At 39.7% G+C, this 26,193-nt stretch overlaps 1 protein-coding gene across 1 annotated transcript in view; it reads left to right on the top strand.

The window, feature by feature from the left end:
* The window catches only part of LOC136858030 (uncharacterized), a 59,535-nt gene extending 33,854 nt beyond the window's left edge, over positions 1-25,681 (top strand). The window contains exons 3-6 of the mRNA XM_067137241.2: positions 2,985-3,081; positions 7,555-7,754; positions 16,884-16,991; positions 25,507-25,681. Coding sequence (XP_066993342.2) covers positions 2,985-3,081; positions 7,555-7,754; positions 16,884-16,991; positions 25,507-25,681 — 580 coding nt within the window. The remainder of the gene's footprint in view (positions 1-2,984; positions 3,082-7,554; positions 7,755-16,883; positions 16,992-25,506) is intronic.
* Positions 25,682-26,193: the final 512 nt, after the last annotated feature.

Below are 26,193 nucleotides of genomic sequence, written 5' to 3'. Positions count from 1 at the left end.
AGTGCGAAATTTCGGATTAATAGGTTTGTAGACTAACGTTGTCTGAGCCGTTAGTACCTGTTGCCGTTAACCCTCTCTTGTGTGGCTATCCTGCTAAACAGGCAAACTGTACAAGCTAGGTTCGTTGACATAAAAAGTGGAGCAAGAGGGACGAACAGTTGGTGTGTTTGCTCACCGAACGGTACATGACATAACGGTTTCTGCACGACGATTACAGCCCACAAGCAGAATGGCAGCAGCTCGGTATGTAAGTCCTAATTATATCTCTTTCAGGTAAGCATTTATTTACAATGTAATTAGTTAAATGCACTTTTAATTGCCATAGATCATAAGACGCCTCGGGGAGTGAAATTTTGGCCCGGAGTTCTTGAACGTGCCAGAAGTAGAATGTTGTTTTACTGAACAACTTAAGATTCTGAAAATAAAATTTCATCGTATTAAGTAGTGTTCAGTATATGCAGTACGAACCAAAGTGATGTTAAGTTCAGAACAAACATGGCTAACCGGATTCCACTGGGATGCGAACCCATGACCTTCCGATTTCGCGTCGGATGCTATTACCAGTTGAGCCATGGCAGCCTATGTCATATTTTTTTGTGGAAAGGATCTAAGCCGCAGTGTTCCCATAAAAGAACACAGCACAAGGAATATAAGGTAACCGAGCGAGCTGGTCGTGTGGTTAGAGTTGCGTAGCTGTGATCTTGCATTCGGGAGCTGGTAGGTTCAAATTCCACCGTCAGCATTCCTGAATATGTTTTTCTGTGTTTTCCCATTTTTACACCAGGCAAATGCTGAGACTGTACCTTAATAAAGGCCACGGTAGAACCTTCCCATGCTTGCGTCGCCGAAAATCTTCGATGTGTTATTGTGACGTCTCTAGCTTACTTCATTCAATATTTACACTCAGATACCTCTAACCTCTACGAGAATCGAACCCATTATCTTGGGAAGAGGAGATAAAATACTAACTGACTCCTCCATAGACAACATTACTAGCTTCTAACCCCGTGTTGGTTCACCCGGTCAGGATTTCCAACATTTAAAGGAACATATTTTCAAGCATACCGAATAGGATACAAATATGTGGTAAGAGCATGCTGTACTGCGAGTCTGTTGAAACATCTCTTCTCTGTCAAGTTTCTTTATTCCTCAGGAATTCGTAATAAATTTATATATAGAACACCTAAAGACAGCCCTAAAGATATGCTACATATCAGATTTGGTACTTTCTTAACGCTCCTGTACATGGCAATAAGGGCAATTTCTTGGTAAATCGTTTAGTGTGAGGAAGAAAATGTGTATGGACGTTTCTATAGGAAAGTTAATTATAAATCCTGTATATTCTCCTTTCTTGATAATACATTTTTCCTATTACTTTGGTTTTTATCTTATAAAACATACGGCAAAATGCATAAAAGCGCATTTTTTAGAAAACTATTAGAAAGAAAATGCAAATGCACTTGTTTTATAAGAAATTTAATTCTAGGTTCATTTGGTAGGCCGCAATTTTAATGGCAGCAAACATTTTGGGCAACGTATTCACTTTTAATGGTCCCAGGCATACATTTTACCTTGCCTTGCTTTGCATTTTCTTTCGCTGCGTGGCCCCTTTAAGTGACAGCGTGTTAGTGAGTAGCCTGTTTATTATCGCAGGTATTCCTCTATTGTGCGTGAAATTTAATCCAGATATGCACCAAGTTGTTCAAGTTCGACAAATATCCTAACACATTTTGCACATTTATGACAGTTGGAAGTCCTCAAGTCAGGCAATACAAAACAGGGTCTTATGTATTCTTTTAAGTTCGTGAACTGTCGTGGTGTGAAATATCTTTGTTCAATCTTTACATATTAATCCTTTGTTGCTTTTAACAGTGAAATCTGACAGTGGGCTCATTATTTGGAATACCACACCTCTCTAAGACGCTGGCTATCGCCCCTTTGGGATACTACTGGAAGCCTCCTTTGAACTACAGTTCAGTAGTAGTCCACTAGGGCAGATTTGTACCTCTACTTGTGCAAGTAAACTGATGAGTCCGCTGCCACAATGACATGAAACAATGGATATGTCACGTTTGAAAACCATACAAATATTATATACTGTTATGTGTGAATTTAAATTACGGTTCCCTAATAAGAACTTAAACTTTTGGTATGAAAGCTAAGGGCAGATCATTTGTGCACATGGAGGTACAAATCTCCCCTAGTTTATGGTACTGTCACAGCATTGTGTTTCAAAGTAGGCTTGCAAGGGTGTGATAACCAGCGTCTTGGAGATGTGTAGCAATTCATTTGATGAGGCCGCTGCCACACTTGGGCGAAACGTTTGTTATTTCACAACTGAAAATTCCTTCCAGTTTCGAAAATTGTTATTAAATATTTAATCTTCCTCCTGATAACTCTTCTTTTCCGGCTTCAACAAAAATCACTACTGAGTAGAGGCTAACTACGAACGTTCGTCAAGTACTTGACAGATATGACTACAATGACGAAAATTTAGCTGTAAATGGTGACTTCTCAAACGAGGTTATTCTTTAATGCTTGTTTTTCTGTCTTTTTTTCGTGCCAGGAAATCTCAGGGGACGCAAAGTGTGGTTAATGATAGTTGGTACAAACAAGTGAGAATAACTTCAGGAGGGTATCTCCTGTGAATGAATTACAGCTTTAATTTGGGAATGAATACGTCGAATAAATTTGGGCTTAGGAAACAGCTTCAGTTGGGTAGGAGGGGTTATAAGAGCGGGAAATGGGAATTTAGGTTACCTAGGAGATTAATTAACACGTCATGGAGAGTAAGAGAACTAGAGAGAGACCTAGGAGGCTGTGGCCAATTTAGGTGATTAATGATTTCAAAGTGAGAAGCGTATTAATGAATGATACCAGAAATTGGTTGCAAATAAAGGATTATGGAGGTCTTCAGGCTTAACAATGTATGCACAGTGCGTATATTTTCACTTTTAACTAAAACTTTTTGTTCTTTGTTTCAGGATAGTTTTGCTGTTTGGACTTGCGCTTTTCTTCCTGTTGGTGTCAGGGAACAGATATCCCAGGTCTTTGGTTTACCCTAATGGTGGTACCTTCAAGGTAAGGGCTTAGTTACGACAACAGATGGTGTATGTGTGGAAGTGTGTTGCCTGTTTCTTACTCTTTTCTATTCCGATATTCTCCTATCCATGATGCATACCCTTCTGTTCCCTACTGAATTGTCTGTGGTAATGACATTTACATCTCTCAGATTGTTCAGCTTAGACAGTACTTGCGAGTACAAGTATTTGGCAGATATGAGTACAATGACGAAAATTCAGCTGTAAATCGTGACTTTTCAAACGAGGTTATTCCTTCATGCTTTTGTTTTGTCTTTGTTTTAGTGTCAGGAAAGCTCAGTGGACGCAAAGTGGGATTGATGGTGAGAATAATGTCAGGAGGGTATCTCCTGTGAAGGAATTACAGCTCTAATTTGGGAATGAATACGTTTATTACCAAGGTTGCCTTATAGAAAATGGCTGCCTTAATTACAATACAAATCTTCATTTTTAAATATTCTAGGAATAAATCTCTAGCCTTATGGTACACAATCTTTATTTGCCGTTGGAACTGAAGTTTTCACTCCTCTGCAGATGGAGTTACAGTTACCCAGACAAAATACACGTAACTTCTTTAGTACCCTTGTCGTGGTTTGTTATACATAGGAACAGCATTTTCATTATTTTAGTAATAGCTCCGAACATCCGTGAGTAAAAAAGCTTTTCGCGCCCTGAAATGGAGGACTTATATTTGAAGATACCGCGAGGGCTTTTTAGAGAATCGTCAAACTATGCAACTCAATGTAACTAACCTGAAGAGATAGTCCTGTCGTTCCTTCAATTTACGGGCGTCAAGGTCTATAGCGAGTGAAGTCCAACTCATTAACTTTGTGGTGTCTGTACTGGCGTATATTTGAAGTTAATTTGGGCTGTGGTCTATATACGGGCGTCTATCATTCATCTGGTATTGAAGTAGAAAATCAGTACAATACAGGTTCTAGGATGGATGAGAGTGGTGTGAAAACTTACTTCTGGCCGGGTGAGTTGGCCGTGCGATTAGGAGCGCGCAGCTGTGAGCTTGCATCCGGGAGATAGTGGGCTTGAATCCTACTGTCGGCAGCCCTGAAAATGGTTTTCCGTGGTTTCCCATTTTCACACCAGGCAAATGCTGGGGCTGTACCTTAATTAAGGCCACGGCCGCTTCCTTCCAACTCCTAGGCCTTTCCTATCCCATCGTCGCCATAAGACCTATCTGTGTCGGTGCGACGTAAAGCCCCTAGCAAAAAAAAATTAAGGCCAGGGCCGCTTCCTTCCCACTCCTAGGCCTTCCCTATCCCATCGTCACCATAAGACCTATCTGTGTCGGTGCGACGTAAAGCCCCTAGCAAAAAAAAATTAAGGCCAGGGCCGCTTCCTTCCCACTCCTAGGCCTTCCCTATCCCATCGCCACCATAAGACCTATCTGTGTCGGTGCGACGTAAAGCCCCTAGCAAAAAAAAAAAAAAAAGACTTCAGACTACAGTACCTGCCTGGTTAGTGTTAATGCAGGGATCTGTTGCTCGATAGGCACAAGGTTTGCAGGCCGTCCCTGTTTACACGGTCTAGAATTGTGATCATATTAAGACGGGAGGAGTTGCCAGATTCAAAATGATTGTGGCACGTGGCGTGGAAAATTTGAGTGACAGCGGTGACTTCGTCATGCTTACTGTGTCACACGGAGTCTTCCGAAATACACATAACTATATAGTTCTTGGTCACCTTACGGGAATTAGTGAAACTTGTGACTACAATTTATGATCATTAAGTTATGGTTTATGTGTATGGGATTGGCGTGTGGATCTGGAATATGCACACTTGTGCTATCGTTAATTATTTTGTACTATACAAACATATATACTTGCGTGCAGGATCTGGCCCGTATTCGTAGATCGCAATAGTGAATTCTTCTTCCATTATGATTTCACATTTACCCAACCAACACCTGATTCCACTCTGGCCGTAAGGCTTCTCTCTATGACTCGCTTTATTTTAATTTTTATTTATTTCTTCTACTACATTCGTCTCTGATTCGTCTGATGAGCGTGCAACGCACATGCAATGGAACTAGAAACATCAAGATGGTGTTGTCACCTCACACTGGGAAGGCAAGCGCACAGGGAGATGTCTGGTGATGAACGAGACTACCATTTACACAAGACCAACGGTAAAACATTCTTAAATTCAAACCATTATTAGAGATGCCGTCCTCGTGAACAGACAAGATTTTCTTCTGAGGACGCAAGCACAGTTCTCTGCAAAACATACATAATTTTGCCTTGTTTTCGTGAGCCAACGGCCGTAGCCGTGTTGAAACGCCGGATCCCGTGAGATCTCCGAAGTTAAGCAACATTGGACGTGGTCAGGAGCTGGATGGGTTGCCACGCGCTGTTGGTTGGGGGTAAGGGAATGGAGGAGCGGAAAGGAACTGGCCACCCTACCGCACGTAAATTCCGGCTCAAGAACACCTCTGCGGAGGTTCGGACCTACCTTCGGGCAGAATAACCCTTACCTTACTTTACCTGTTTTCCTGACATGGCAACAGCCCAAAAGCTTATTTTTTATTAGGTTCGTTACGACCCATGAGGATCACGAGTGACTTGTTCGGTACGTCTTCGTTCTTCCCAATACCTCTTCATTCTCTCACTCCTCCTCTTTCTCTCGGCTTCCGTGATCTGAATCTGGATCCTGGTGTCTGTCCATCTGTGACCTTCCACGAGCTTTTTGTATTTGGACCTATCCTGTACTGTCATCAGTTGATATTTTTCCTTTATGCCAATAGTCTCCCAATCTTCTCTGACTTCCTTCATCCACTTATTTTCAGTTAAGCAGGTTGCATTCCATATCTTCTTCGTCAGCCTACTGTCATCAATCCTCATGAGATGTCTAACAAATCCTAACCTTCTCTTTCTTATCACACTCGAGATTGGTTCTATACTCGCATATAGTTCCTGCCTTGATCTGTGTACCCAGATTTCACCTTGCTTTTTGGTGCCCCATATATGTCTCATTAAGTTATGCCCAATAGCTTATTATCATATCTATTTGTAATAATGTTATTCGTTTTACATCACACTAACTACTTTTACGATTTTAGGAGATGGCGAGGTAACGGAATTTAGTCCCACAGGAGTTTTCTTACGTGCCAGTAAATCTACCGACACGAGGCAGACGCATATGAGCATCGTCAAATACCACGGGACTGAGCCAGGTTCCAACCTGCCAAATTGGGGTCATAAGGCCAGGGACTTAACCGTCTGAGCCACTCAGCCCGGCTGTCTATTTGCAATCTACAACTTTATGCCTTCAAATAAACTACAGTCGCAATCGCAGCTTGACCTCCCTCGTTAGGACTAACATATTTTACGTTCAGATGCTCACTTTTTCATGCACCATGTGCTTCAGATACATACATACAATTCAGTAGGTTGGGTGGCTAAAATAACAGGTGGGCCGATGACTTAGCTGTGAGACCTCTTTAAACAATGATGATGATGATGATGATGATTATGATCATCATCATCATCAAAGTAACAGGTGTTCGAGAAGTAGATTTTCGGTCCAAACACCCGATGTGACGGCCTCTCTGCTTCACCTGTTAAGCGGGACAGTCTACTCTACCTTAAGGCGAACGTTGCACGACTCAGTATGTCGTCGCTGCCGGGACAAAACCTCTTATGTGAAATATTTTAACTTAGAACATTGGCCGGTAAGGTCCTGTCATCTAAGGTGCAATATTGTGTGAATGTAGTCAAGGCATTCTCGCTCTTCATAATGTATGTGCTGCGGGTCAGTATATCTCGAAAAATATTATCTCATGGGAGGTTTTGTCCCGGCAACGACGATATGTGGGTTAAACACTGTGCTGAGGAGAGGGCATTTGGTCACGTTACGACCATGATCATCAAATATCATCAAGCTACTTGTTATTTTATGGAGGAGGAACGTTATAGTAACGAGGAGTTTGTGGATATCCTGTTAGTGTGAGGGAAAATTCGAAGATATGGATTTGATGTGGAACAAGAGCGGGCGGGGGTGTACATATTTTGAAAATATATTCGTACTCTACAGTACCAAAGTGTACGTTTATCTTCATTCCGTTGCTCGAGATTTTAAACTAAGAGTAGATCGTCCCGCTGCACAAGTAACGCAGAGAACTAGCCGACACGTCAAGAGTTTGAACTGAAAGCCTAGAGTACTTCTCTGAAACACGTCTCATCTTATTCATTTGTACCTTGGAACATGTTGCAGAGTTCAACAAAATGTTTTTTAAATAGTTAACTCTGACACTGAGCACAGAGCAAACTGCATTAAAATAGGTGGAAAGACCTATATTAATGAGGAATAATAAGTAGGATTCAAGAAATACCAACAAAAAAGAAAGAAATAAAAATGAAATGTCAAAACTGTTCCAAGGTACAACACTCTGCCCCGTACCTGAAGCAATTGATACAACTACGTTGTCTTACTGTCTACTGTTAATGTCTACTGTTCACAGCTAGTTGTCGGGGTAGGTATCCCCATCAAGATCCCCAACAAGACGCTCTCCATGTCTCTCAACTTCCAGTTCCAATACTCCCAACTGACCAACATCAGTGAGGTGACTCAGTACTTCCCCGAGGTGGTGCGAGGTCGAGCCTTGCACCATTTGGTAGACAGGGCCGCCACCTACCGCTCCATGCAGACTGCTATGGACAGGTACGTTTCTCTTACGGAGGTTGGACTGATCTGCCAATATCTTAAGGCACGAAAAACAAAACGATCTAGCATATATTGTGCTCTTTAATGAAGGGAGATCTATTGCACTAAGCAAACTTATTTGATATACATTATCCATTTTATCTCAGGTTTGTACAACTTCAGCACTACTGAGTTAATTTTCCAAACATCTAAATAAATAAAACGACGGAATGGTGTCTACTTTGATCAGAATTTAAAGAAAAAGTGGTTTTTATGTATTTATGTCCATAATAAGAAATAAATGCAATCTTTCAATTTCTGTCACAGCTGTCTATCTATCTGTCTGGGTTTCAGGTTTTAATGTCAAGTCAAAATATCCCGGATTTTCCGTCATAGCTATCATGTGCTTTATGCTATGAGGAATTGTAACGAAAATATTTAGGATATATTAGGTTTTCCACAAACTCACAAATTGATACAAATATCAGTTCCACCTAAATAGGGAACATAACAGGAATTAAAAAAGATATGTACAACTACCAATATTTTACACCTGAAACTATAATAATGGTGATATTCACTAATTTAAATTTTCGTTGTCAATTTCACCTACGGCGAGCATTTCTGAGGTTGACATGTTGCTCAGTCGTCATGGTAACGAAACGTGATGGCTTGCAGTGCCCTAAGCTCTTAAAAGTTTTCAATAATAGCATTAAACTGACTGACTATTGTTTATAGTAGTTTGGATCCTACATTGAATTCTTGAAGATGATATGAAGACTTCTAATCGAACAGTAGCTTGACTTGCAGTGAGGTGTACTCTGTTTCTTCTGCTGCCACTCACCTCCATCAGATGGTAATACTGCCGCACTTACAAAAAAGTAATCAGTTAACCATGGGGTATACTTGTCTTCTGAGTGGCATAATCCCTGGCTCCGAATCAGGCATCCACGGTTCTAATCCCGGCCAATTTTTTGGCGTTCACATTCACGTTCAAGTTCACGTCCTTGTGAGTCTGTTTCCTCGTAAAATTTGAGGTATCAGGAGACTCCGAACAACTGATAACTCAATTTGCTTTATCAATGTTATTATCATTATTATTATTATTATTACATTTAATAATATTATTGCCATAATCCGAAGTTGACGTTGCTGTGCTGTAAGTCACAAAGTACCCGTTTTCATCTACATGTAGTGAACATTTTCCAGTGTTTCTGAGAAAGGAGTCAAATGTGGCCACAATTATTCTGCGGTTAGTCTGTTAGTAGCTGTTCTACGTTAGGGGCTTATTTTCACTACCCACTGTTGCACTAAATACAGTACATTTTAGATTTTCTGGCAGTCATCAAAGATTATTGCAGAATATTATATTTACTTGGTCTCAGCGTGGGGATAATTGTTATCTTATGTGGTAACGTTGATTTTTGTATGCTTTTTCAAACCATTTAATTACGGATTCATGATGCGGAGAACTCGACTGTAGCCTGATCACGACTCCTGCGACGTCTTAATGTAGCATGTCCTCGCTGCTCTTCCTATCCATTATTTCGTGTAAGACTGGTCATGGGCTCCCAGCCACAAATTGGTATGCAATCCATCAGAACAATTTTCGTTGAGTTCATTTTCCTGTGGTGAAGTGTAAAGATAAATGAACCTTAAATACATCATACTCTAGAAGTGGACAAATATGTCAAGCAAACATGCATTCCTGCAGTACGGTACAGTGTCCGACTCGTTGGCTGAATGGTCAGCGTACTGGCCTTCGGTTCAGAGGGTCCCGGGTTCGATTCCCGGCCGGGTCGGGGATTTTAACCTTCATTGGTTAATTCCAATGGCCCGGGGGCTGGGTGTTTGTGCTGTCCCCAACATCCCTGCAACTCACACACCACACATAACACTATCCTCCACCACAATAACACGCAGTTACCTACAAATGGCAGATGCCGCCCACCCTCATCGGAGGGTCTGCATTACAAGGGCTGCACTCGGCTAGAAATAGTCACACGAAATTATATATTAGTACGGTACAGTAAGGTTCATTTTTCTTTATACACCGCACAGGAAAATGAACTCAACGAAAACTGTTCTGATGGACTACATATCAATCTGTGGCTGGGAGGCGTGACCAGTCATTATCACATTCGCGGTTTTGGCACGTTAGCGACGGTACCTTCTCTGATATATTGAGAAGCATAGAAAGGTTAATGAATTAAAGAACGAATTCAGTTTTCTTTAAATTGCCATAATATAGTTCCTAGTCTTCATTGGCTGTAATTTTTGAATATTTGTCCCAAAATTAGTTTTTTTTTCGATTTGTCCAAAATATTTTCAGTTGCATTCTCGTCTGTTTTGACACTGGGTGAAGGTTTCTGGAGCAAACATTCAATCCGACAGATACTGAAAACCATAATCTACATAACATACATACCATAATGTACAATATACATTCAAAACATGAACAACTGCTGGAAGACTCCCTATGTACATTAAATAACCGTAGAACAGAAGCAGTGGAAAAAGATAGCGAGGACTGCACTACCATTTGTGGTGAGCCCGATGACAATAGTTACAATGCATATATTGCCGGCTCTCACCATCACCACATGGTATACCACTTTGATACTGTGCTTCTTTGCGCACTGACACTAACACTAATTTTAGACACACTTGGTATATTGTATGCCATGAAACCAGTCCATAGATGATTGAAGTTTGCCATGAGATATACAGTAGGTAAGGTAGGTAAGGGTTATTCTGCCCGAAGGCAGGTCCGAACCTCCGCAGAGGTGTTCCTGAGCCGGAGTTTACATGCGGTAGGGTGGCTAGTTCCTTTCTGCTCCTCCATTCCCTTACCCCCCACCAACAGCGCGTCGCAACCCATCCAACTCCTGGCCACGCCCAATGTTGCTTAACTTCGGAGATCTCACGGGATCCGGTGTTTCAACACGGCTACGGCCGTTGGCTATACAGTAGAAGACCAAGTATATATACTAGATCAGTACACTAGCACAAGAGTTGTATAAGTATTCGTAAATTGTTCAGAAGTAAATTATTCGCTTGACCGCAGCCTCTAAATACATATATAGACTTCCCCATCCCCCACTCTGTCTCGATATGTCCAAGCTCGTTCGACGTATCTGTCCAATTATGAGCGAGAGGTTTTTCGCGCTAAGGTACCAACGTGGCTGTTTCCCGACCACACCCAAAACTATCACTTTTGGGTCCGTTGCTAACTACGGGGCTGACTTCAGGATATCAATGTCCCAGACTTGGATTCTCCGTTTGATTCATCAAAACTTTCCCCGAATGTTTTCCCAAACCTGGAAAAAGCTCTGAGTTTCCAACAGCCTGTCAAAAATTAACTTCTCGTATCTAATATGGAGACCCTCCAGCTTGAAATACTCCTACATTAATGCATTAATAATAATAATAATAATAATAATAATAATAATAATAATAATAATAATAATAATAATAATAATAATAATAATAATAATAATAATAATAATAATAATAATAATACGTTATGATAAATACAGTGCGGTGTGTGATATATGTGATGTGTGAATGAACATATTAACAAATATTTGCTAGTTACAGTGGTTTATGCTACACATTTTATGTTTATTATTACTGTTATTATAATATTTAATTATATAATTATTAATAATAAATATTATATTTAATGTACCTAGGGAGTCTTCCAGCAGTTGTTCAAGTTTTGAATGTATATTATACTAGCAAGATACCCGTGCTTCGCTACGGTATTATACTGAAATTTATAATTGAATGCTTATTGTTTTAGATATATAATCCTCCGAAATTCGCGATCTGACTCGTTTTCTGCGAGAATCCACCAAAATTCCCGATCTGACTCGTTTTCTATTATTTTACGGCACGTTTCCTCCCATTTTTCAATCTTCCTTTTCAGCAATCGATTTCGTACTTCCCGGGTTAGGCTCAGGTATTCCTCCCGGTCAGATGGGTCCGTAAATCTATGCCATCTTTTCCTATAATCATTTTCAATATGGATAAAATCCTTCAGGAGATCCAGCGTGGTGTCATATTGGGTGCCTTGGCGGCTCTGAACCCGCGGCCAGGCTGCATTCTTAGTCATTACCCGTCCAGGAGTCGTTTCCAGCGCGGTCCGCACATTTGACGACGGTCCGGAACATTATTATTATTATTATTATTATTATTATTATTATTATTATTATTATTATTATTATTATGTGTTGCTGGAATGGCTGATGACAGGGAAAACCGGAGTCTCCGGAGAAAAACCTGTCCCGCCTCCGTTTTGTCCAGCACGAATGACACATGGAGCGAACGGGATTTGAACCACGGAACCCAGCTGTGAGAGGCCGGCACGCTTGCGTCTGAGCAACGGAGGATCCTTATAAGTACATTAATAACAGTAAAATCAATTGGTCTCACCTCCTTCTACACCCCACCGCCGTTAAGTTTATTTACCGCCACCTCCCCCCCCCCCCACCACGAAAAATTAAAAGAAGGCTTGTTTCTTTATGTTTAAGGGAGATTACAAACACCAATGTTCACGTCTATTACCTTCAGCTTTGAGATATAAGTATCCCCATAAAAATAATTTACTTTTTTCACTTCATTTCACACTACTCCCCCCCTCCCCAAGTGAATTTTCCCGCAAAAAAAATACTTGTTTCTTTAATAGTAAAGGATCTTCTAAATACCAATTATCACGACTCAAAATTCTTCAGTTTTTGATTTATGTGTCCTCATTAAAGGAATTCAACTCCTTTACACTCCCGCCCTCCAAGATGGTTCCCCCCGCCAAACGCGTTTTTCTGTGTTTTTAAAGGAGATCCAAATACGAATTATCACGTCTGTAACAACTTTAGTTTTTATTAGATGTATTCTCATACAATTAAGTCAATTAATTTTTCAATTCTTTCACCCCCCCCCTTCATTGGATTTTCCGAGAATACGTGTTTCTTTACTTTTAAAGCAGATTCCAATTATCAAATTTCACGTCTGTAACATCTTCATATTTGAGATATCAGTAGCCTAATTAAAATAATTCAACACCATTTTCAGTCACTTTTACCCCCCCCCGCTCCACCCAAGTGTTATTTTCGAAAACTAAAAATACACGTTTCTTTATGTTTAATAGAGATAAAAAATACCATTTTTCACTTCTGTAACATGTTAAGTTTTTTGAGATATACTGTAAAAATTCTCATTTTAAAATTTCACCCCTTTTGAGTTCCCCTTTTTCCCAAAAGAAATCACCTATGTTTCTTTACATTTATAGGAGATTCCAAACACCCACTTTCTACGTCTGCACTATTTTACGTTTCCAAGATATTCTGTAGATATAGTCTTTCAAAAAATTCACCCCATTTTGTCACTCCTGTTTAACCGCCATTAATTGGATTTTCCAAAAACTAAAAAATACGTGTTTATTTTTAAAGGAGATCCCATATACAAATTTTCAGTTCTGTAATATCTTTCGTTTCTGAGATATATGTATTCTTATTAAAGGCATTCAACCCATTTTTCACCCTTTTAAACCCCTCCTATTGGGATTTAAGGAAACAAACAAAGACGTGTTCCTTTATTTTTAGAGGAGAATCTAAGTACCAATTTTACATCTGTAAATTTTAAAGTTTTAAGATGTAGACACACTCATTTTAAAAATTCACCCCCCTTTTCACCCCCCAATATTTGGATTTTCCAAAAACGAAAAAATACGTGTTTCTTTACTTTTAAAGTAGATCCCAAATACAAATTTTCAGGTCTGTAATATCTTCAGGTTCTGAAATATAAGTAGCTCATTAAAGGCATTCAACCCATTACTGACCCTTTTTAACCCTTCCTATTGGGTTTTTCCGAAAACAAAAGAATACGTGTTTCTTTATTTTTAAATGAGATTCTAAATACCAATTTTTACGTCTATAAACTATAAAGTTTTGAGATATAGATACACTCATTTTAAAAAATCACCCCCTTTTCACCCCCCATTAATTGGATTTTCCAAAAACAAAAAATACGTGTTTCTTTATTTTTAAAAGAGATCCCAAACACCAATTTTCAGATCTGTAATATCTTCAGTTTCTGAGATATAAGTAGCCTCATTAAAGGATTCAACCGCTTTTTCACCCCTTTTCACTCCTCCTATTGCGATTTTCCGAAAACAAAAAAATACGCGTTTCTTTATTTTTAAAGGAGATCCCAGATACCAATTTTCAGGTCTGTAATATCTTCAGTTTCTAAGATATAAGTATTCTCTTTAAAGGCATTCTACCCCTTTTTCACCCCTTTTCTCCCCTCTTAGTGGGATTTTCCGAAAACAAAAAAATACGTGTTCCTTTATTATTAATGAAGATTCTAAATACCAATTTTTACATCTCTAAACTTTAAAACTTTTGAGATATAGATGCTCTCATTTTAAAAATTCACTCCCCTTTTCACCCTCGCATTAATTGGATTTTCCAAAAACAAAAAATATGTATTTCTTTATTTTTGAAAGAGATCAAAAGTACCAATTTTGAGGTCTGTAATATCTTCAGTTTCTGAGATATAGGTACCGGTATCCTTATTAAAGGCATTCAACCTCTTTTTCACCCTTTTCACCCTTTTTCACCCTTTTTCACCCCTCCTATTGGGATTTTGTGAAAACAAAAAAATACGTGTTTCCTTATTTTTAAAGAAGATTCTAAATACCAATTTTCACATCTGTAAACTTTTAGAGTTTTGAGATATAGACACACTCATTTTAAAATTTCACCACTCTTTTTCACCCCCTTAGCGACGGAATATCCAAAAAAAAAAAAACCCCTCTCTTAGCGAGCACCTACATCTTAATATGAATATATCCCCAAAATTTCATTTCTTTATGTCCAGTAGTTTTGGCTCGGCGATGATGAATCAGTCAGTCAGTCAGTCAGTCAGTCAGTCAGTCAGTCAGTCAGTCAGTCAGTCAGTCAGTCAGTCAGTCAGGACAAGCTACTTTATATATATAGATTATATTATATTATATTATATTATATTATATTATATTATATTATATTATATTATATTATATTATATTATATTATATTATATTATATTATATTATATTATATTATATTATATTATATTATAATTATCCTCGATAATCATGGGAGAGAAATGGTAAGATTTCTTCCCTAGAGAACAACGTGACACCGTCCACGCATTACGTCGTCATTTATATTGTCATATTGTACATTTCACAAAGAGTGAGTTATAATTATTCTTATTATTACTAATTTTGAAATGAATACTACTAAATCATTTAATTTTCTTATGGTTTGTTGTTATGTTTACTACTTCAAGTAAATAATTATGTAATCTTAATGTTGGACATCCTAAATGAAGTGGTTATGTATAAGAAAGAATCTTAACTTCACACGACGAATATTGTCGCATCTCTCTCTCCCTATATATATAGACAGTATATCAAGTTGAAGAGAAGAATTTTTTGAATTTGCTTTACGTCGCACTGACACAGATAGGTCGTATGGCGTCGATGGGATAGGAAAGTGCCAGGATCGGGAAGGAAGCGGACGTGGAATTAATATTAAGGTAATAAATTATTTCATTACCAGGGTAGTGTGGTAGTTTAGAGGACGGTGAAATAATAAAACTAAAGGTCTTGTAGCTATGATATAAACGGTCACATGAAACTGAAGGTTTCATAGCCGTCGTATAGGTCGTTCGTTGTTCTTTAGATTCCTATTGTGGCACCGTTTGGACTGTGTATGCTTATAAGAAATGAGTATCCTTAATGTCAGTATTAACTATTTGAAATAGACATACAGGATCATTCAAAAGATTGCGCAGAAAGTGAAGAAGCCCATAGACGGGTCGAAATACTTTATACAAATCTCGAGTAGAGGCCACGTATCAGAGCAAGCCTGGGAATGTCATGAACGATACAAAGATAAATTTATTTTTGTTGTTTTTCCAAACTGCTCTACATCCTGAGAATCAATGGATAATCGTTTATGCACACAGTGAGTTTAGACATTATATATTATTTACAAAAGCTGCTGGAACACTTATCGGGGGCTCGGTGTTAGATGACGGTAAACAATTTTCAGTGTTCAGTGTTCAGTGTCTAACTTCACTGTGTGAACAAACGACTAACACTTCATTGATTGACAGTTCTGAATTGTTTAGGAATGTAGAGTATCTTGAAAAAATAAATCAAATTAATCAAATTAATGTTTCCTTGCATTCTCTGACGCTTTATTTTGTTCTGCTCTTCTTCTTATTATTACCCCATATTTTCCTGTCTTCATACAGGGTCTCTGTGTTCGATGAGCTTCCTCCATTATTTTTCTCTCCAGTGCCCACTGCACACGTAGGTTCTTTTCCTTCAGGTCTTCATATACAGTACTTGTCAGTTCCCTTCGCCTTCTTCCGGATCTCCCTCTCGTTCATTTTTCCTCACTCTCCATGTTTATGACCTTATTCCCACACAATCCTTTTTTTCTTTTCGTAATATCCGAAAACCGTAAAAGTAGTTAGTGGGACGTAAAGCAAATAACATTATTATTAAATTATTTTCGTAATTTGGCCAAACCATAGAAATCGTGCCTCTTGAATTTCCCTGCTATTTCTGTAACTTTTGATTTGTCCTGTATTCAAAGACAAGGTTTTGATGCCATACATCATTGCTGGCCTTACCAGTGTCTTGTACACTTCTCTTTTAAGCTTAGCTGGCACATTTATATCACAGAGTACCCCTGTTGTCTCCTTTCAGTTTTTCCAGCCTGACTGTATTCTGCTAGTGAGTTCCAATTCTACATTTCGAGTAACTTTCAAGACTGATCCCAGGTATTTGAAGTGGCTCACTCTCTCGATACTTTCATCATTGAGCTGCAGGTTTTCTCGGCCATCTTCTTCTCCGATATGAAGATTCACCATGCTGGTCTTTAACCCGCTCATTTTCAGCTCTATACTTCACTATTTGAAAGTTATATTAGTACGACCCCTCACTGGGCTAATTCTTTTCCTGCGCAAACTTTTGAATCACCTGGTAGATCCTATACCAATAACCAGTTGATGAATAAATGAATGAAATACATTGCACTATGTTGTAATCTCCAAAGCGGCTATAGTTTTCCGGCTGCTCTGTTTTAGGAGAGGGCTGGATGGTCGACCCTGTCTGCTGAGGGCGGTATGCGAGACCGCAGAGACCCCGCTCCACCACGATGGGCTCTTCGGGGAAATGCTCCACATGTTACTTACGTGAGTATTGAGTACAATTCATTTCCACTTCCGACACTGTCACGAGGAATTACATCTTAAGTTAATTTTATTCTCAACGGAAACGGCTTGATGCTGGAGTGTATATATTATCCTTTATTTATTTCCTTATTTCTTGCTCTTCCTTTACCTTACCAACAATTGATCCTTCTTTATTGTTGAACACATGTAAGACTGATCCTCGAAAAGCAAATATCACCAACTTCAGGTCTTGAAGTCTCATCCTTGCTGTCAAATCAACGAACACACTCTCAATGCAAGTAGCAATGACGGGGATTAATTTAAGAATATTATTCATGAAATTTACGGTGTAATTCGAAACCAACAAGGTTATTAAATACATTGTTCACTCATGCCATTATTCAAAAGACGTTCGGTTCCTTGGCTGAATGACCAACGTGCTGACCTTCCGTTCAGAAGGCTCCGGGTTCGATTCCTGCCCTTTCCCCCAGTTTACTGGGGTCGCTACTTAATGTGCATTTGTCCCAGTCTTACGGCCAGATGTCCTTCCGGATGCCAATCCCATATGGAGGGTTGTTCAGTACTCATTATTGTGTGTTTCTGAGGTGATTTGTAGTGTGGTGTGTTCTAAGTAGATGTAAACGGGTATTAAGACGTTAAAAATACCCAACTCTCGAGCTAGAGGAATTAACTATAGGCATACGCCAAGGAGCCGGGCAGGCCGGGGATTTAAACTGCGTATGGTTGATTCCTCTAGTATATCTCTCCACATAGAGCTGGCGTCACGAAAAGCATCCGGCAGCAAAATTGGCCAAATCCACTCGGCTCTTAATACACCGGAACACAAAGCCAGAAAGAAGAAAAAGAAAGAGATAATTCTACTGATCTGATGTCATCGTAAAGGTAACCTAGTACGTACCGAAATGAACCAGTAGTAACTTTCGCGATGTAACAGAAAATTGGCAATAGTTCCTCGCAAACGTGTTGCAAATTACGGAAAATACTGCCAACATGCAATTTGAAAGATAACTGGAAGATGTATCGGCTAGCACTTCAGGAAGTGACAATGCAGGATGAAACAAATTATTATTATTATTATTATTATTATTATTATTATTATTATTAATTGTGTGGCCTGAACTACCGTATGCAGATATTTTAATTTGAATCTATCTAGGCTGCCTATGTGCCTTTGTCAACGTGAAATGTCAAACGAACTTTATTCTTCTTCTTTATCTGTTTACCCTCAAGGGTCGATATTTCCCTCAGACTCAGCGAGGGATCCCACCTCTACCGCCTCAAGGGCAGACTCCTGGAGCTTCAGACTCTGAGCCGGATGATACAACTGAGAGGATGACCAGTAGCTCGCCCAGGCGGCCTCACCTGTCTTGCGGTGGGATGGGAAGATTGAAAGGTATAGACAAGAAACAGAGAAGGAAGCGGCTGTGGCCTTAAGTTAGGTATCATCCCGGCATTTGCCTGGAGGAGAAGTGGGAAACCACGGAAAACCACTTCGAGGATGACTGAGGTGGGAATCGAACCCACCTCTACTCAGTTGACTTCCCGAGGCTGAGTAGACCCCGTGCCAGCCGTCGTAACACTTTTGAAATTTCGTGGCAGAGCCGGGAATAGAACCCGGGCCTCCGGGGGTGGCAGCTAATCACACTAACCACTACACCACAGAGGCGGACACGAACTGTATTCCTCATTTTAAATATGTGACCTGGTCTACCGGTTTCAACCTGTGACCGTGGGAGTAGAAGGCCGGCACATTGATCCACGCAGGAAACTTTCTTCTTCTTCTTCTTTTTTATCTGTTTACCCTCCAGGGTTGGTTTTTCCCTCGGACTCAGAGAGGTATCCCACCTTTACCGCCTCAAGGACAGTGTCCTGGAGCGTGAGACATTGGGTCGGGGGATACAACTGGGGAGAATGACCAGTACCTCGCCCAGGTGGCCTCACCTGCTATGCTGAACAGGGGCCTTGGTGGGGGATGGTAAGATTGGAAGGGATAGACAAGAAAGAGGTAAGGAAGCGGCCGTGGCCTTAAGTTAGGTACCATCCCAGCATTTGCCTGGAGGAGAAGTGGGAAACCACGGAAAACCTCTTCGAGGACGGTTGAGGAGGGAATCGAACCCTCCTCTACTCAGTTGACCTCCCGAGGCTGAGTGGACCCCGTTGCAGCCCTCGTACCACTTTTCAAATTTCGTGGCAGAGTCTCCGGGGGTTAGCAGCTAATCACACTAACCACTACACCACAGAACCAGCCCTCCTACCATTCTTAAATTTCTGGCAGTACTGTGAATCCAACCCGGGCCCCCGAGGACGGCAGCTAATAACACTAACCCTTACGCTACGGAGGGGAACACTAGAATCAGTAACGTTGGGAGAAAAATGGTAAGATCCTTCTTTAGGCAATACCATTAGGGGACACCGTGCACAAATTAAATCATTGCTTTTTTTTTTGCTAGGGGCTTTACGTCGCACCGACACAGATAGGTCTTATGGCGACGATGGGATAGGAAAGGCCTAGGAGTTGGAAGGAAGCGGCCGTGGCCTTAATTAAGGTACAGCCCCAGCATTTGCCTGGTGTGAAAATGGGAAACCACGGAAAACCATCTTCAGGGCTGCCGATAGTGGGATTCGAACCTACTATCTCCCGGATGCAAGCTCACAGCCGCGCGCCTCTACGCGCACAGCCAACTCGCCCGGTCTTTTATTTTTTGCCGCCTATTGAACTTTAATTCAAAATTGCCAGTCATTTATTCTTCTTTGCCTTTGCATGTAGTTTAACGCCGAATTAAGACTTTAACAACGGTGATACAATAAAAAAAACCGGGCGAGTTGGCCGTGCGGTTAGGGTCGCGCAGCTGTGAGCTTGCATCCGGGGGATAGCGTCACATAAAACTGGAGGTTCCTTGCCTACGAGGATTCCATGATTATGGCCATAGTATCAACAGTAACGAAAAAATGGAGGTTCTTTGCTTATGCTTGCGGCATGAACAGAAGGGACCAGATGTGAAAATTATTTACTTTTTATGTGCTAGAATTCTAAAAATATTTGATAAAAATTTAGAAATAATCTGTTTTACGTATCGCATAACCACTTGCGTTTAAGAGGTAAATAAGTATACAGTACTGTATTAAAATGTGGTACTACCGAACGTGCTCCTTAAGGCAAATGGATGTATGTGTATATTATGGTATTTACAAAAAAAATGGTAATGTTTTGTTTAAATATGGCAAAAACATTTCTTCTTTTCCTACCGCTCTTTCCCACACCTGTGGAGTCGCGGGTGCGAACTGGGTCGCTCATGTGGATTTGGCCCTGTTTTAAGGCCGAATGCCCTTCCTAACGCCAACCCTATGTGGATGTGAGCACGGTGGTTGGTAATATTACCAACACTTAACGCTATCAATTTCGGCAGTACTTTAGCAAATTCGCACATTTCTAAAACCCTCTTTTTTAACTTCTAACGTTTCTAACTTTTCTAATTTTGATATTTGACCTGTAAAAGTCCCTGTACCTGCAAGGCTGATTATGGGAGTGAATATAGTTTATTTTGAGCAGCGTGTACTTCCTTCACTGTTTTAGTCAACAGGTTAGTAAATTTTTCATTTATTGCTATGGTTTTATACAAGAAACTTAGATTGGCAGATATAAACGCCTAATCATTTTTCAAAGACCTGTCTTTTAGTAACTCTTGAAGAATCCCGATTGACAACCCGTCGTTTCTATCAAGTGCATTCAAACGGATGCGAAAATTTCGAAATTGTCTGCGTAGTATAGCACTGCGTGACAATTGGCAGAGGAGAAAGAGCAAGACCTGTGTTTTTCTCTTTAAACAGGTCGATTCTTTAGTGTACTTTTTATAAAAACATTTTTGCCATTAGAGTCCAATGTATCCACTTTAGGACACGTTTTCTTTGCTAGAGGCATAGCGTTTTGAAAGAAGAAGCGAATGCTGTCTCGTAGTTAATAGGCGGTGGCGGTAGACTGCGCTAGTGTAGCTATGGGTAAACAGCGCTGCTCACGTTAATACAATAAGCGGGCGCGGCACTATACAAAACGTACACGAAATAAATTCTCTAAGACTTCCAGTTGCCAGAATCACCTTTGAATTATTTCCTTTCATGTAACATGTGTTACAGTCCACGAATATTTTTACAGAGGAAGCTGGTAAACACACTAATTTACTGGCTTAATGTTATCCTCTGAAAAGATTTGAACATCAGTAATTCTGAAATGACCTACAGAGTATTGAGATATAGTTGAAACTATTATGCAATTCACCTTATATAAGGCGTATACAAAAAGTTTTAACTCATCTTCGAAAGCGTTATTTGTCCGAAACCTTGGAGAACTTCCGGGGCGATTTCGATTTTTTGGACGATAGCAGATCTTTCTTTATTTCCTTCGTACGGAAGAAGAATGGGCACTTAATGTAATGAAACACTAATTTTCCCACAAGGTCATATCTGTGATCACTGCTGCATCCAAAATTTGTGGGTTGGACGAATATAGAGTCTATACCTAATCGCTTGTTTTAGTCTTGCTCGTTTAAATAAAAATCTTTAATTGCATTCACGGCATTTCTATTAATACCATAATTACATTTGATTCCTTTGCATAGTCGTCTCAAATGAACTCCGGCAGGGAGAGGAAGTAACTCATGCTTCAAACAATGTCTGTAACCCTTAGGGGATTTGATTTTCAAAAGAAAACTAATATAAATTAATTATAATAGCGCATACCTTTCGTGCTTGCGCATTGTGTCCACAATTATGTTTCGTTTCTTGCTAAGGAACTTAAGACTGCCTTCAGCTTCACTTGACACAATGACTTCATTTGCAATCTGCTTTAATTTAGCTCTGCATGAAACTAATTTCTCTTTGGTTCCAATTAAATTCCTACCAAGGTTTCTAACTTGTCTCCTCAAATTTAGAATAGTTCTAGAAGCATCAATGTCACTATCAGCTACTTTACAGCGGAAACTGAGACCAGGTTCCTTTATTTTTACATTATCGTCACTATTAAGTATTTTAGATGTCGAGAGAAAATTTAGTTCATTACATTCTAAGCTACTACTGTTAATACAGTATTGTCATTGGCAGCATGTTCTTTGAGTAACTCTCGTTTTAATGGGGTTTTTGAATTTTTTAGGGACTTGTTTAAATAGGACGGTAAGTTAGAAAAAGCGTGAGGGACAGCTCCTGGCTTTAAGCTCCACCTTATTCTCGGTATTTCAACTTTTCTCCACTAATAATAAACGAGTCTACCTTTATAATAAGATCTTTCTAAAAATGACACTCACAAATCCTAGACTTACGCGTAAGCTGCATGTCGTTTCTTGGGATCGCTCTAGCCCTGACCTGTAAGCAGATCGACACCCGGGCACAAAGCACGACGGCATTTTCACACTGACTATATTCTAAAATATAGTTATTACACTCAAAAAACCACTCCCGCTACAAGTAAAAACGCGCGCACCCAGTATAAACAATCCCATCTGTTCACCCAAAGCGATCGTTGCGCTGCAGTGGCAAATCTCCCCACTGTAGTCACTAGTTTCTCCATTGCTGTAATGGGAAGCGAGACGAATTGCTCTCACTTCCTCTTTCTATTCGCTATGCTAGTGGTTTAACGTCACACTAACACACTGAAGGTTTTCGGCGACGGAAGGATGGGGAAGAGCTACGATTTTCAAGCCCCAGCATTTGCCTGGTGTGAAAATGGGAAATCACGGAAAATCATTTTCAGGGCTGCTGACGACGGAATTCGAACCACCATTTTCCGAATTCAAGCTCACAGCTACGCGACGCAAACCGATCGGCCAACTCGCTTGGTCTTTAGCACACTGAGCCCTCACAATTTCACATAACCTGTGTAGAGCGTGAACAACGCAAGTCACTTGTATCATTTTCGGTAAGCTTATGGTATAGAACTTCGGCTGATTTTCTCATGTAAACTGCACTATCAGTAAGTAGAAGCAATACATTGTCGTATTTTGCATCTTTTGGCCAAATGAAGTGCATGGCTTCATTAAACAATTTAGTAATCTAGTACAGTGACATGGTTCGCAGCAGGCATTTATTTCCACGCTAGCAAATAAGGATGTTCACAAGCAATTGTGTAATTCTTCAGCACACCAACTACATTTCTTACTTTTCTGCCAAATGAATAATTGCTCACCCACAGTTTTTCGCTATCACATTCTGCCCGAATTCTTTGTAAAGTTTCATCGTAACATTTTGGAAGAAAATTTTTCCTTGATATGGATTAGTCTGAAGACTCAAAATTATCAAGAGAACTGAAAATTACCCTGAAGTTGGTGGTGAGATTCTTGAACATGTCCTGTAAATTGCTTGAAAGGACGCAGGTTTGTTCATCAATAAAAGCATCGATAAGTTATTTGTGTCGAACTGTTGAAGATTACCCAAAGGGTGTATGCTTCAACAAATACATCAGTAAGTCATTGGTATGTCTGTAATAATGTTTATACAGTTCTTCTTATGTATATCATACAAAGAGTTGTAATTCCACACACTCACGTACATTGGGCACATGTTTATGTGACTTTAGTACTTGAAATAGGTCATACTCCTCCCTTCCGAAGTGTTTACTATTTATTCTGAAACATCCTGTATATCCGCTACTTTCTAGTCCCATCGATATATGCTCACTTTCGGGAAACAGAACCTTGGTACATAATAGCGAGGCTACTGCATTGTAGTAATGGGGGGAAGAATCGCGCATTGATTTGTTTTCTCCCGGCTGAAAATACGGAACCTGTCAACATTCACAGCAGGGTTGTGTCTGTATACGTAGAGAATATGATGCCTGTCAGACAAGTGCGGAAGTGGTGCCGTGAACTTAGTTCGAACGAATGTGAAAGTGGAGTCGTCCATCAATATCCGATGCATACGCTATTGTCGTTGATAAAATGGTATACGATAGCAGAAGTATGACTCTGACTCAGCTGGAGGTGTGAAACGAGCGGTCTATAGTTAATGATTACATAACCTTGGTAATAATAATAATTTCGAGTGGCTATTTCTAGCCGAGTGCAGCCCTTGTAAGGCAGACCCTCCGATGAGGGTGGGCGGCATCTGCCATGTGTAGGTAACTGCGTGTTATTGTGGTGGAGGATGGTGTTATTTGTGGTGTGTGAGTTGCAGGGACGTTGGGATCAGCACAAACAACCAGCCCCTGGGCCACTGGAATTAACCAATGGAGGTTACAATCCCCGACCCGGCCGGGAATCGAACCCGGGACCCTCTGAACCGAAGGCCAGATCGCTGACCATTCAGCCAACGAGTCGGACACCTTGGTAATAATATTGCAATATAACGGAGTGGTGCTGAATTAAAACAGTGCCCTTTATCATGACCTATGTTTACTTGTCCATCTTCAGACTGTTAGGGAAACTTACCTTTTCACTTACGCTTGTATACGCATATAAATTCTTCCTAGTTAGTTTCTTTCTATTAATTTCCTGACCTGAATATTTATGAAGTTGTTACTGTTACGCCAACATAATAATAATAATAATAATAATAATAATAATAATAATAATAATAATAATAATATAAAGTAATTGCAGGGAGAATTGTTCAGATTACTTCAATTGTTTGTCCTTCAAGTAAGTAACGATGTGTGAATTTATTAAACAATAAACTTCCTGTAATATAAGCTACTAGAACAGTAATTATTAATACAATAAAAAGGTGTATGATCATGGAAGAAAATTAATTGTTCTATTAAAGGAGAGGCACTATTTTGTAGATTTAAATTCGATCAGGTTGCCATACTCTAATAAAAGGATGAACTTTATATGTAGGGCTTAAATCTACCGCACTATTCTGCCATATTAGAAATTGGTTAATATAGGTAGCTCGGAGTATGAATGTTCTAGTCTAAATTTACATCATCTTACTGTTATCTAAGTGTTTGAAAGAATATTCAATCTGTGTATCGCCAGATTAATACACCCAGAAAGTTGTGGAAGATAACTCCATTTTCTTTTATTAATAAATTTATATGTCGTAAATTAAAAGGTTCTTGCACTTGGGAGGCCATTTGTACAAAATTAACAACTATTTCTGCTGTCTATTGAATGAAAAAGAAAGAAAGAAAGAAATTCGCGTAACATTTTTTACTGATTATGGATTTGATGAGTGGATTTCAGTGGTTTTTAACTGAACTTTTTTGTAAAAGGGTGTTATCACTTTCTTGAATTAGGCCATTTTTAATTCGCAGATCTTGACTAAACTTCTAAAAATATATTATACACATCGTTGGTGCGACTGGGAAAACAACTATGTGAAATATTTGAGCTTAGAACTTAGGATCTGTCATCAAAGGTTTGTTCGTATTGTGCGATGATCCTCAAATGTGCTGCAGATCAGTATTTCTCCAGCAACATCGTCACATAGCAGTTTTCGGAAGCGCAACAACGACAATCATGCTGCACCATTAAATTTTTCTGATCTGCCAAAAAATCGTGCACTTATTTCTATGACTTTCTTTCCACAGCCCCAAATTGGATGTGAGAGGTGACTCTTCTCTGTCGGAGTATCAAGACGCTCAGAATGCTGGTGAGAATGGTGCGGACTGCAGGGCACTATTCCCGGCCTGCCCTATGGGAGAAGGGCTGCTGGATTTCTTAACAGTAGTTGAATCTGAACAGTTCAGCTTTCTCGAAATGTAGCACACCGATTTCAATGCTGACATCAGAAGAACTGGAACGTTATTTTCTTCTCTACTCGCAGTTCTCAGCTCCCCTTCTTCGCAGTGATAACGTTTTAGTACTTATTGCTGAAACTGAGAGTACTTCCAGTAAGCTAATAACCTGAGTGACTTCGTCGCTTAATGAATTACAACGGCTGTGATTTTAAAATAACTTGTACTCTACAGCACTGGGACAAACATCAATGAGAAAATTATTCGCAGAACGAAATATATGTAATATTATTTGTTCTCAACAAATCTCTTGAAACAGAAGTATAACTTATTATAGTTCATTTCCTATGATCAGATTAATTGATTCATTCATTTATTCATGTAATAAAGGCTTCTCCCTGTCGATATCCTTATCTGTTCGTATAAGCTTCGTGTAACTTTCATATCTCACCCTCCTTGTGAAAACCTCCAGATACATTTTCCTAGGATGACCTCTCCCTTTGAATAATATTAATGGTAAGAATGTTGTGCCAAACGTTA

Source organism: Anabrus simplex, chromosome 1 (genome assembly GCF_040414725.1).
Source record: "Anabrus simplex isolate iqAnaSimp1 chromosome 1, ASM4041472v1, whole genome shotgun sequence".
Lineage (NCBI taxonomy): Eukaryota > Metazoa > Arthropoda > Insecta > Orthoptera > Tettigoniidae > Anabrus > Anabrus simplex.
Note: the sequence above shows the minus strand (reverse complement) of the source record. Positions and strands in the feature narration are given on the sequence as shown.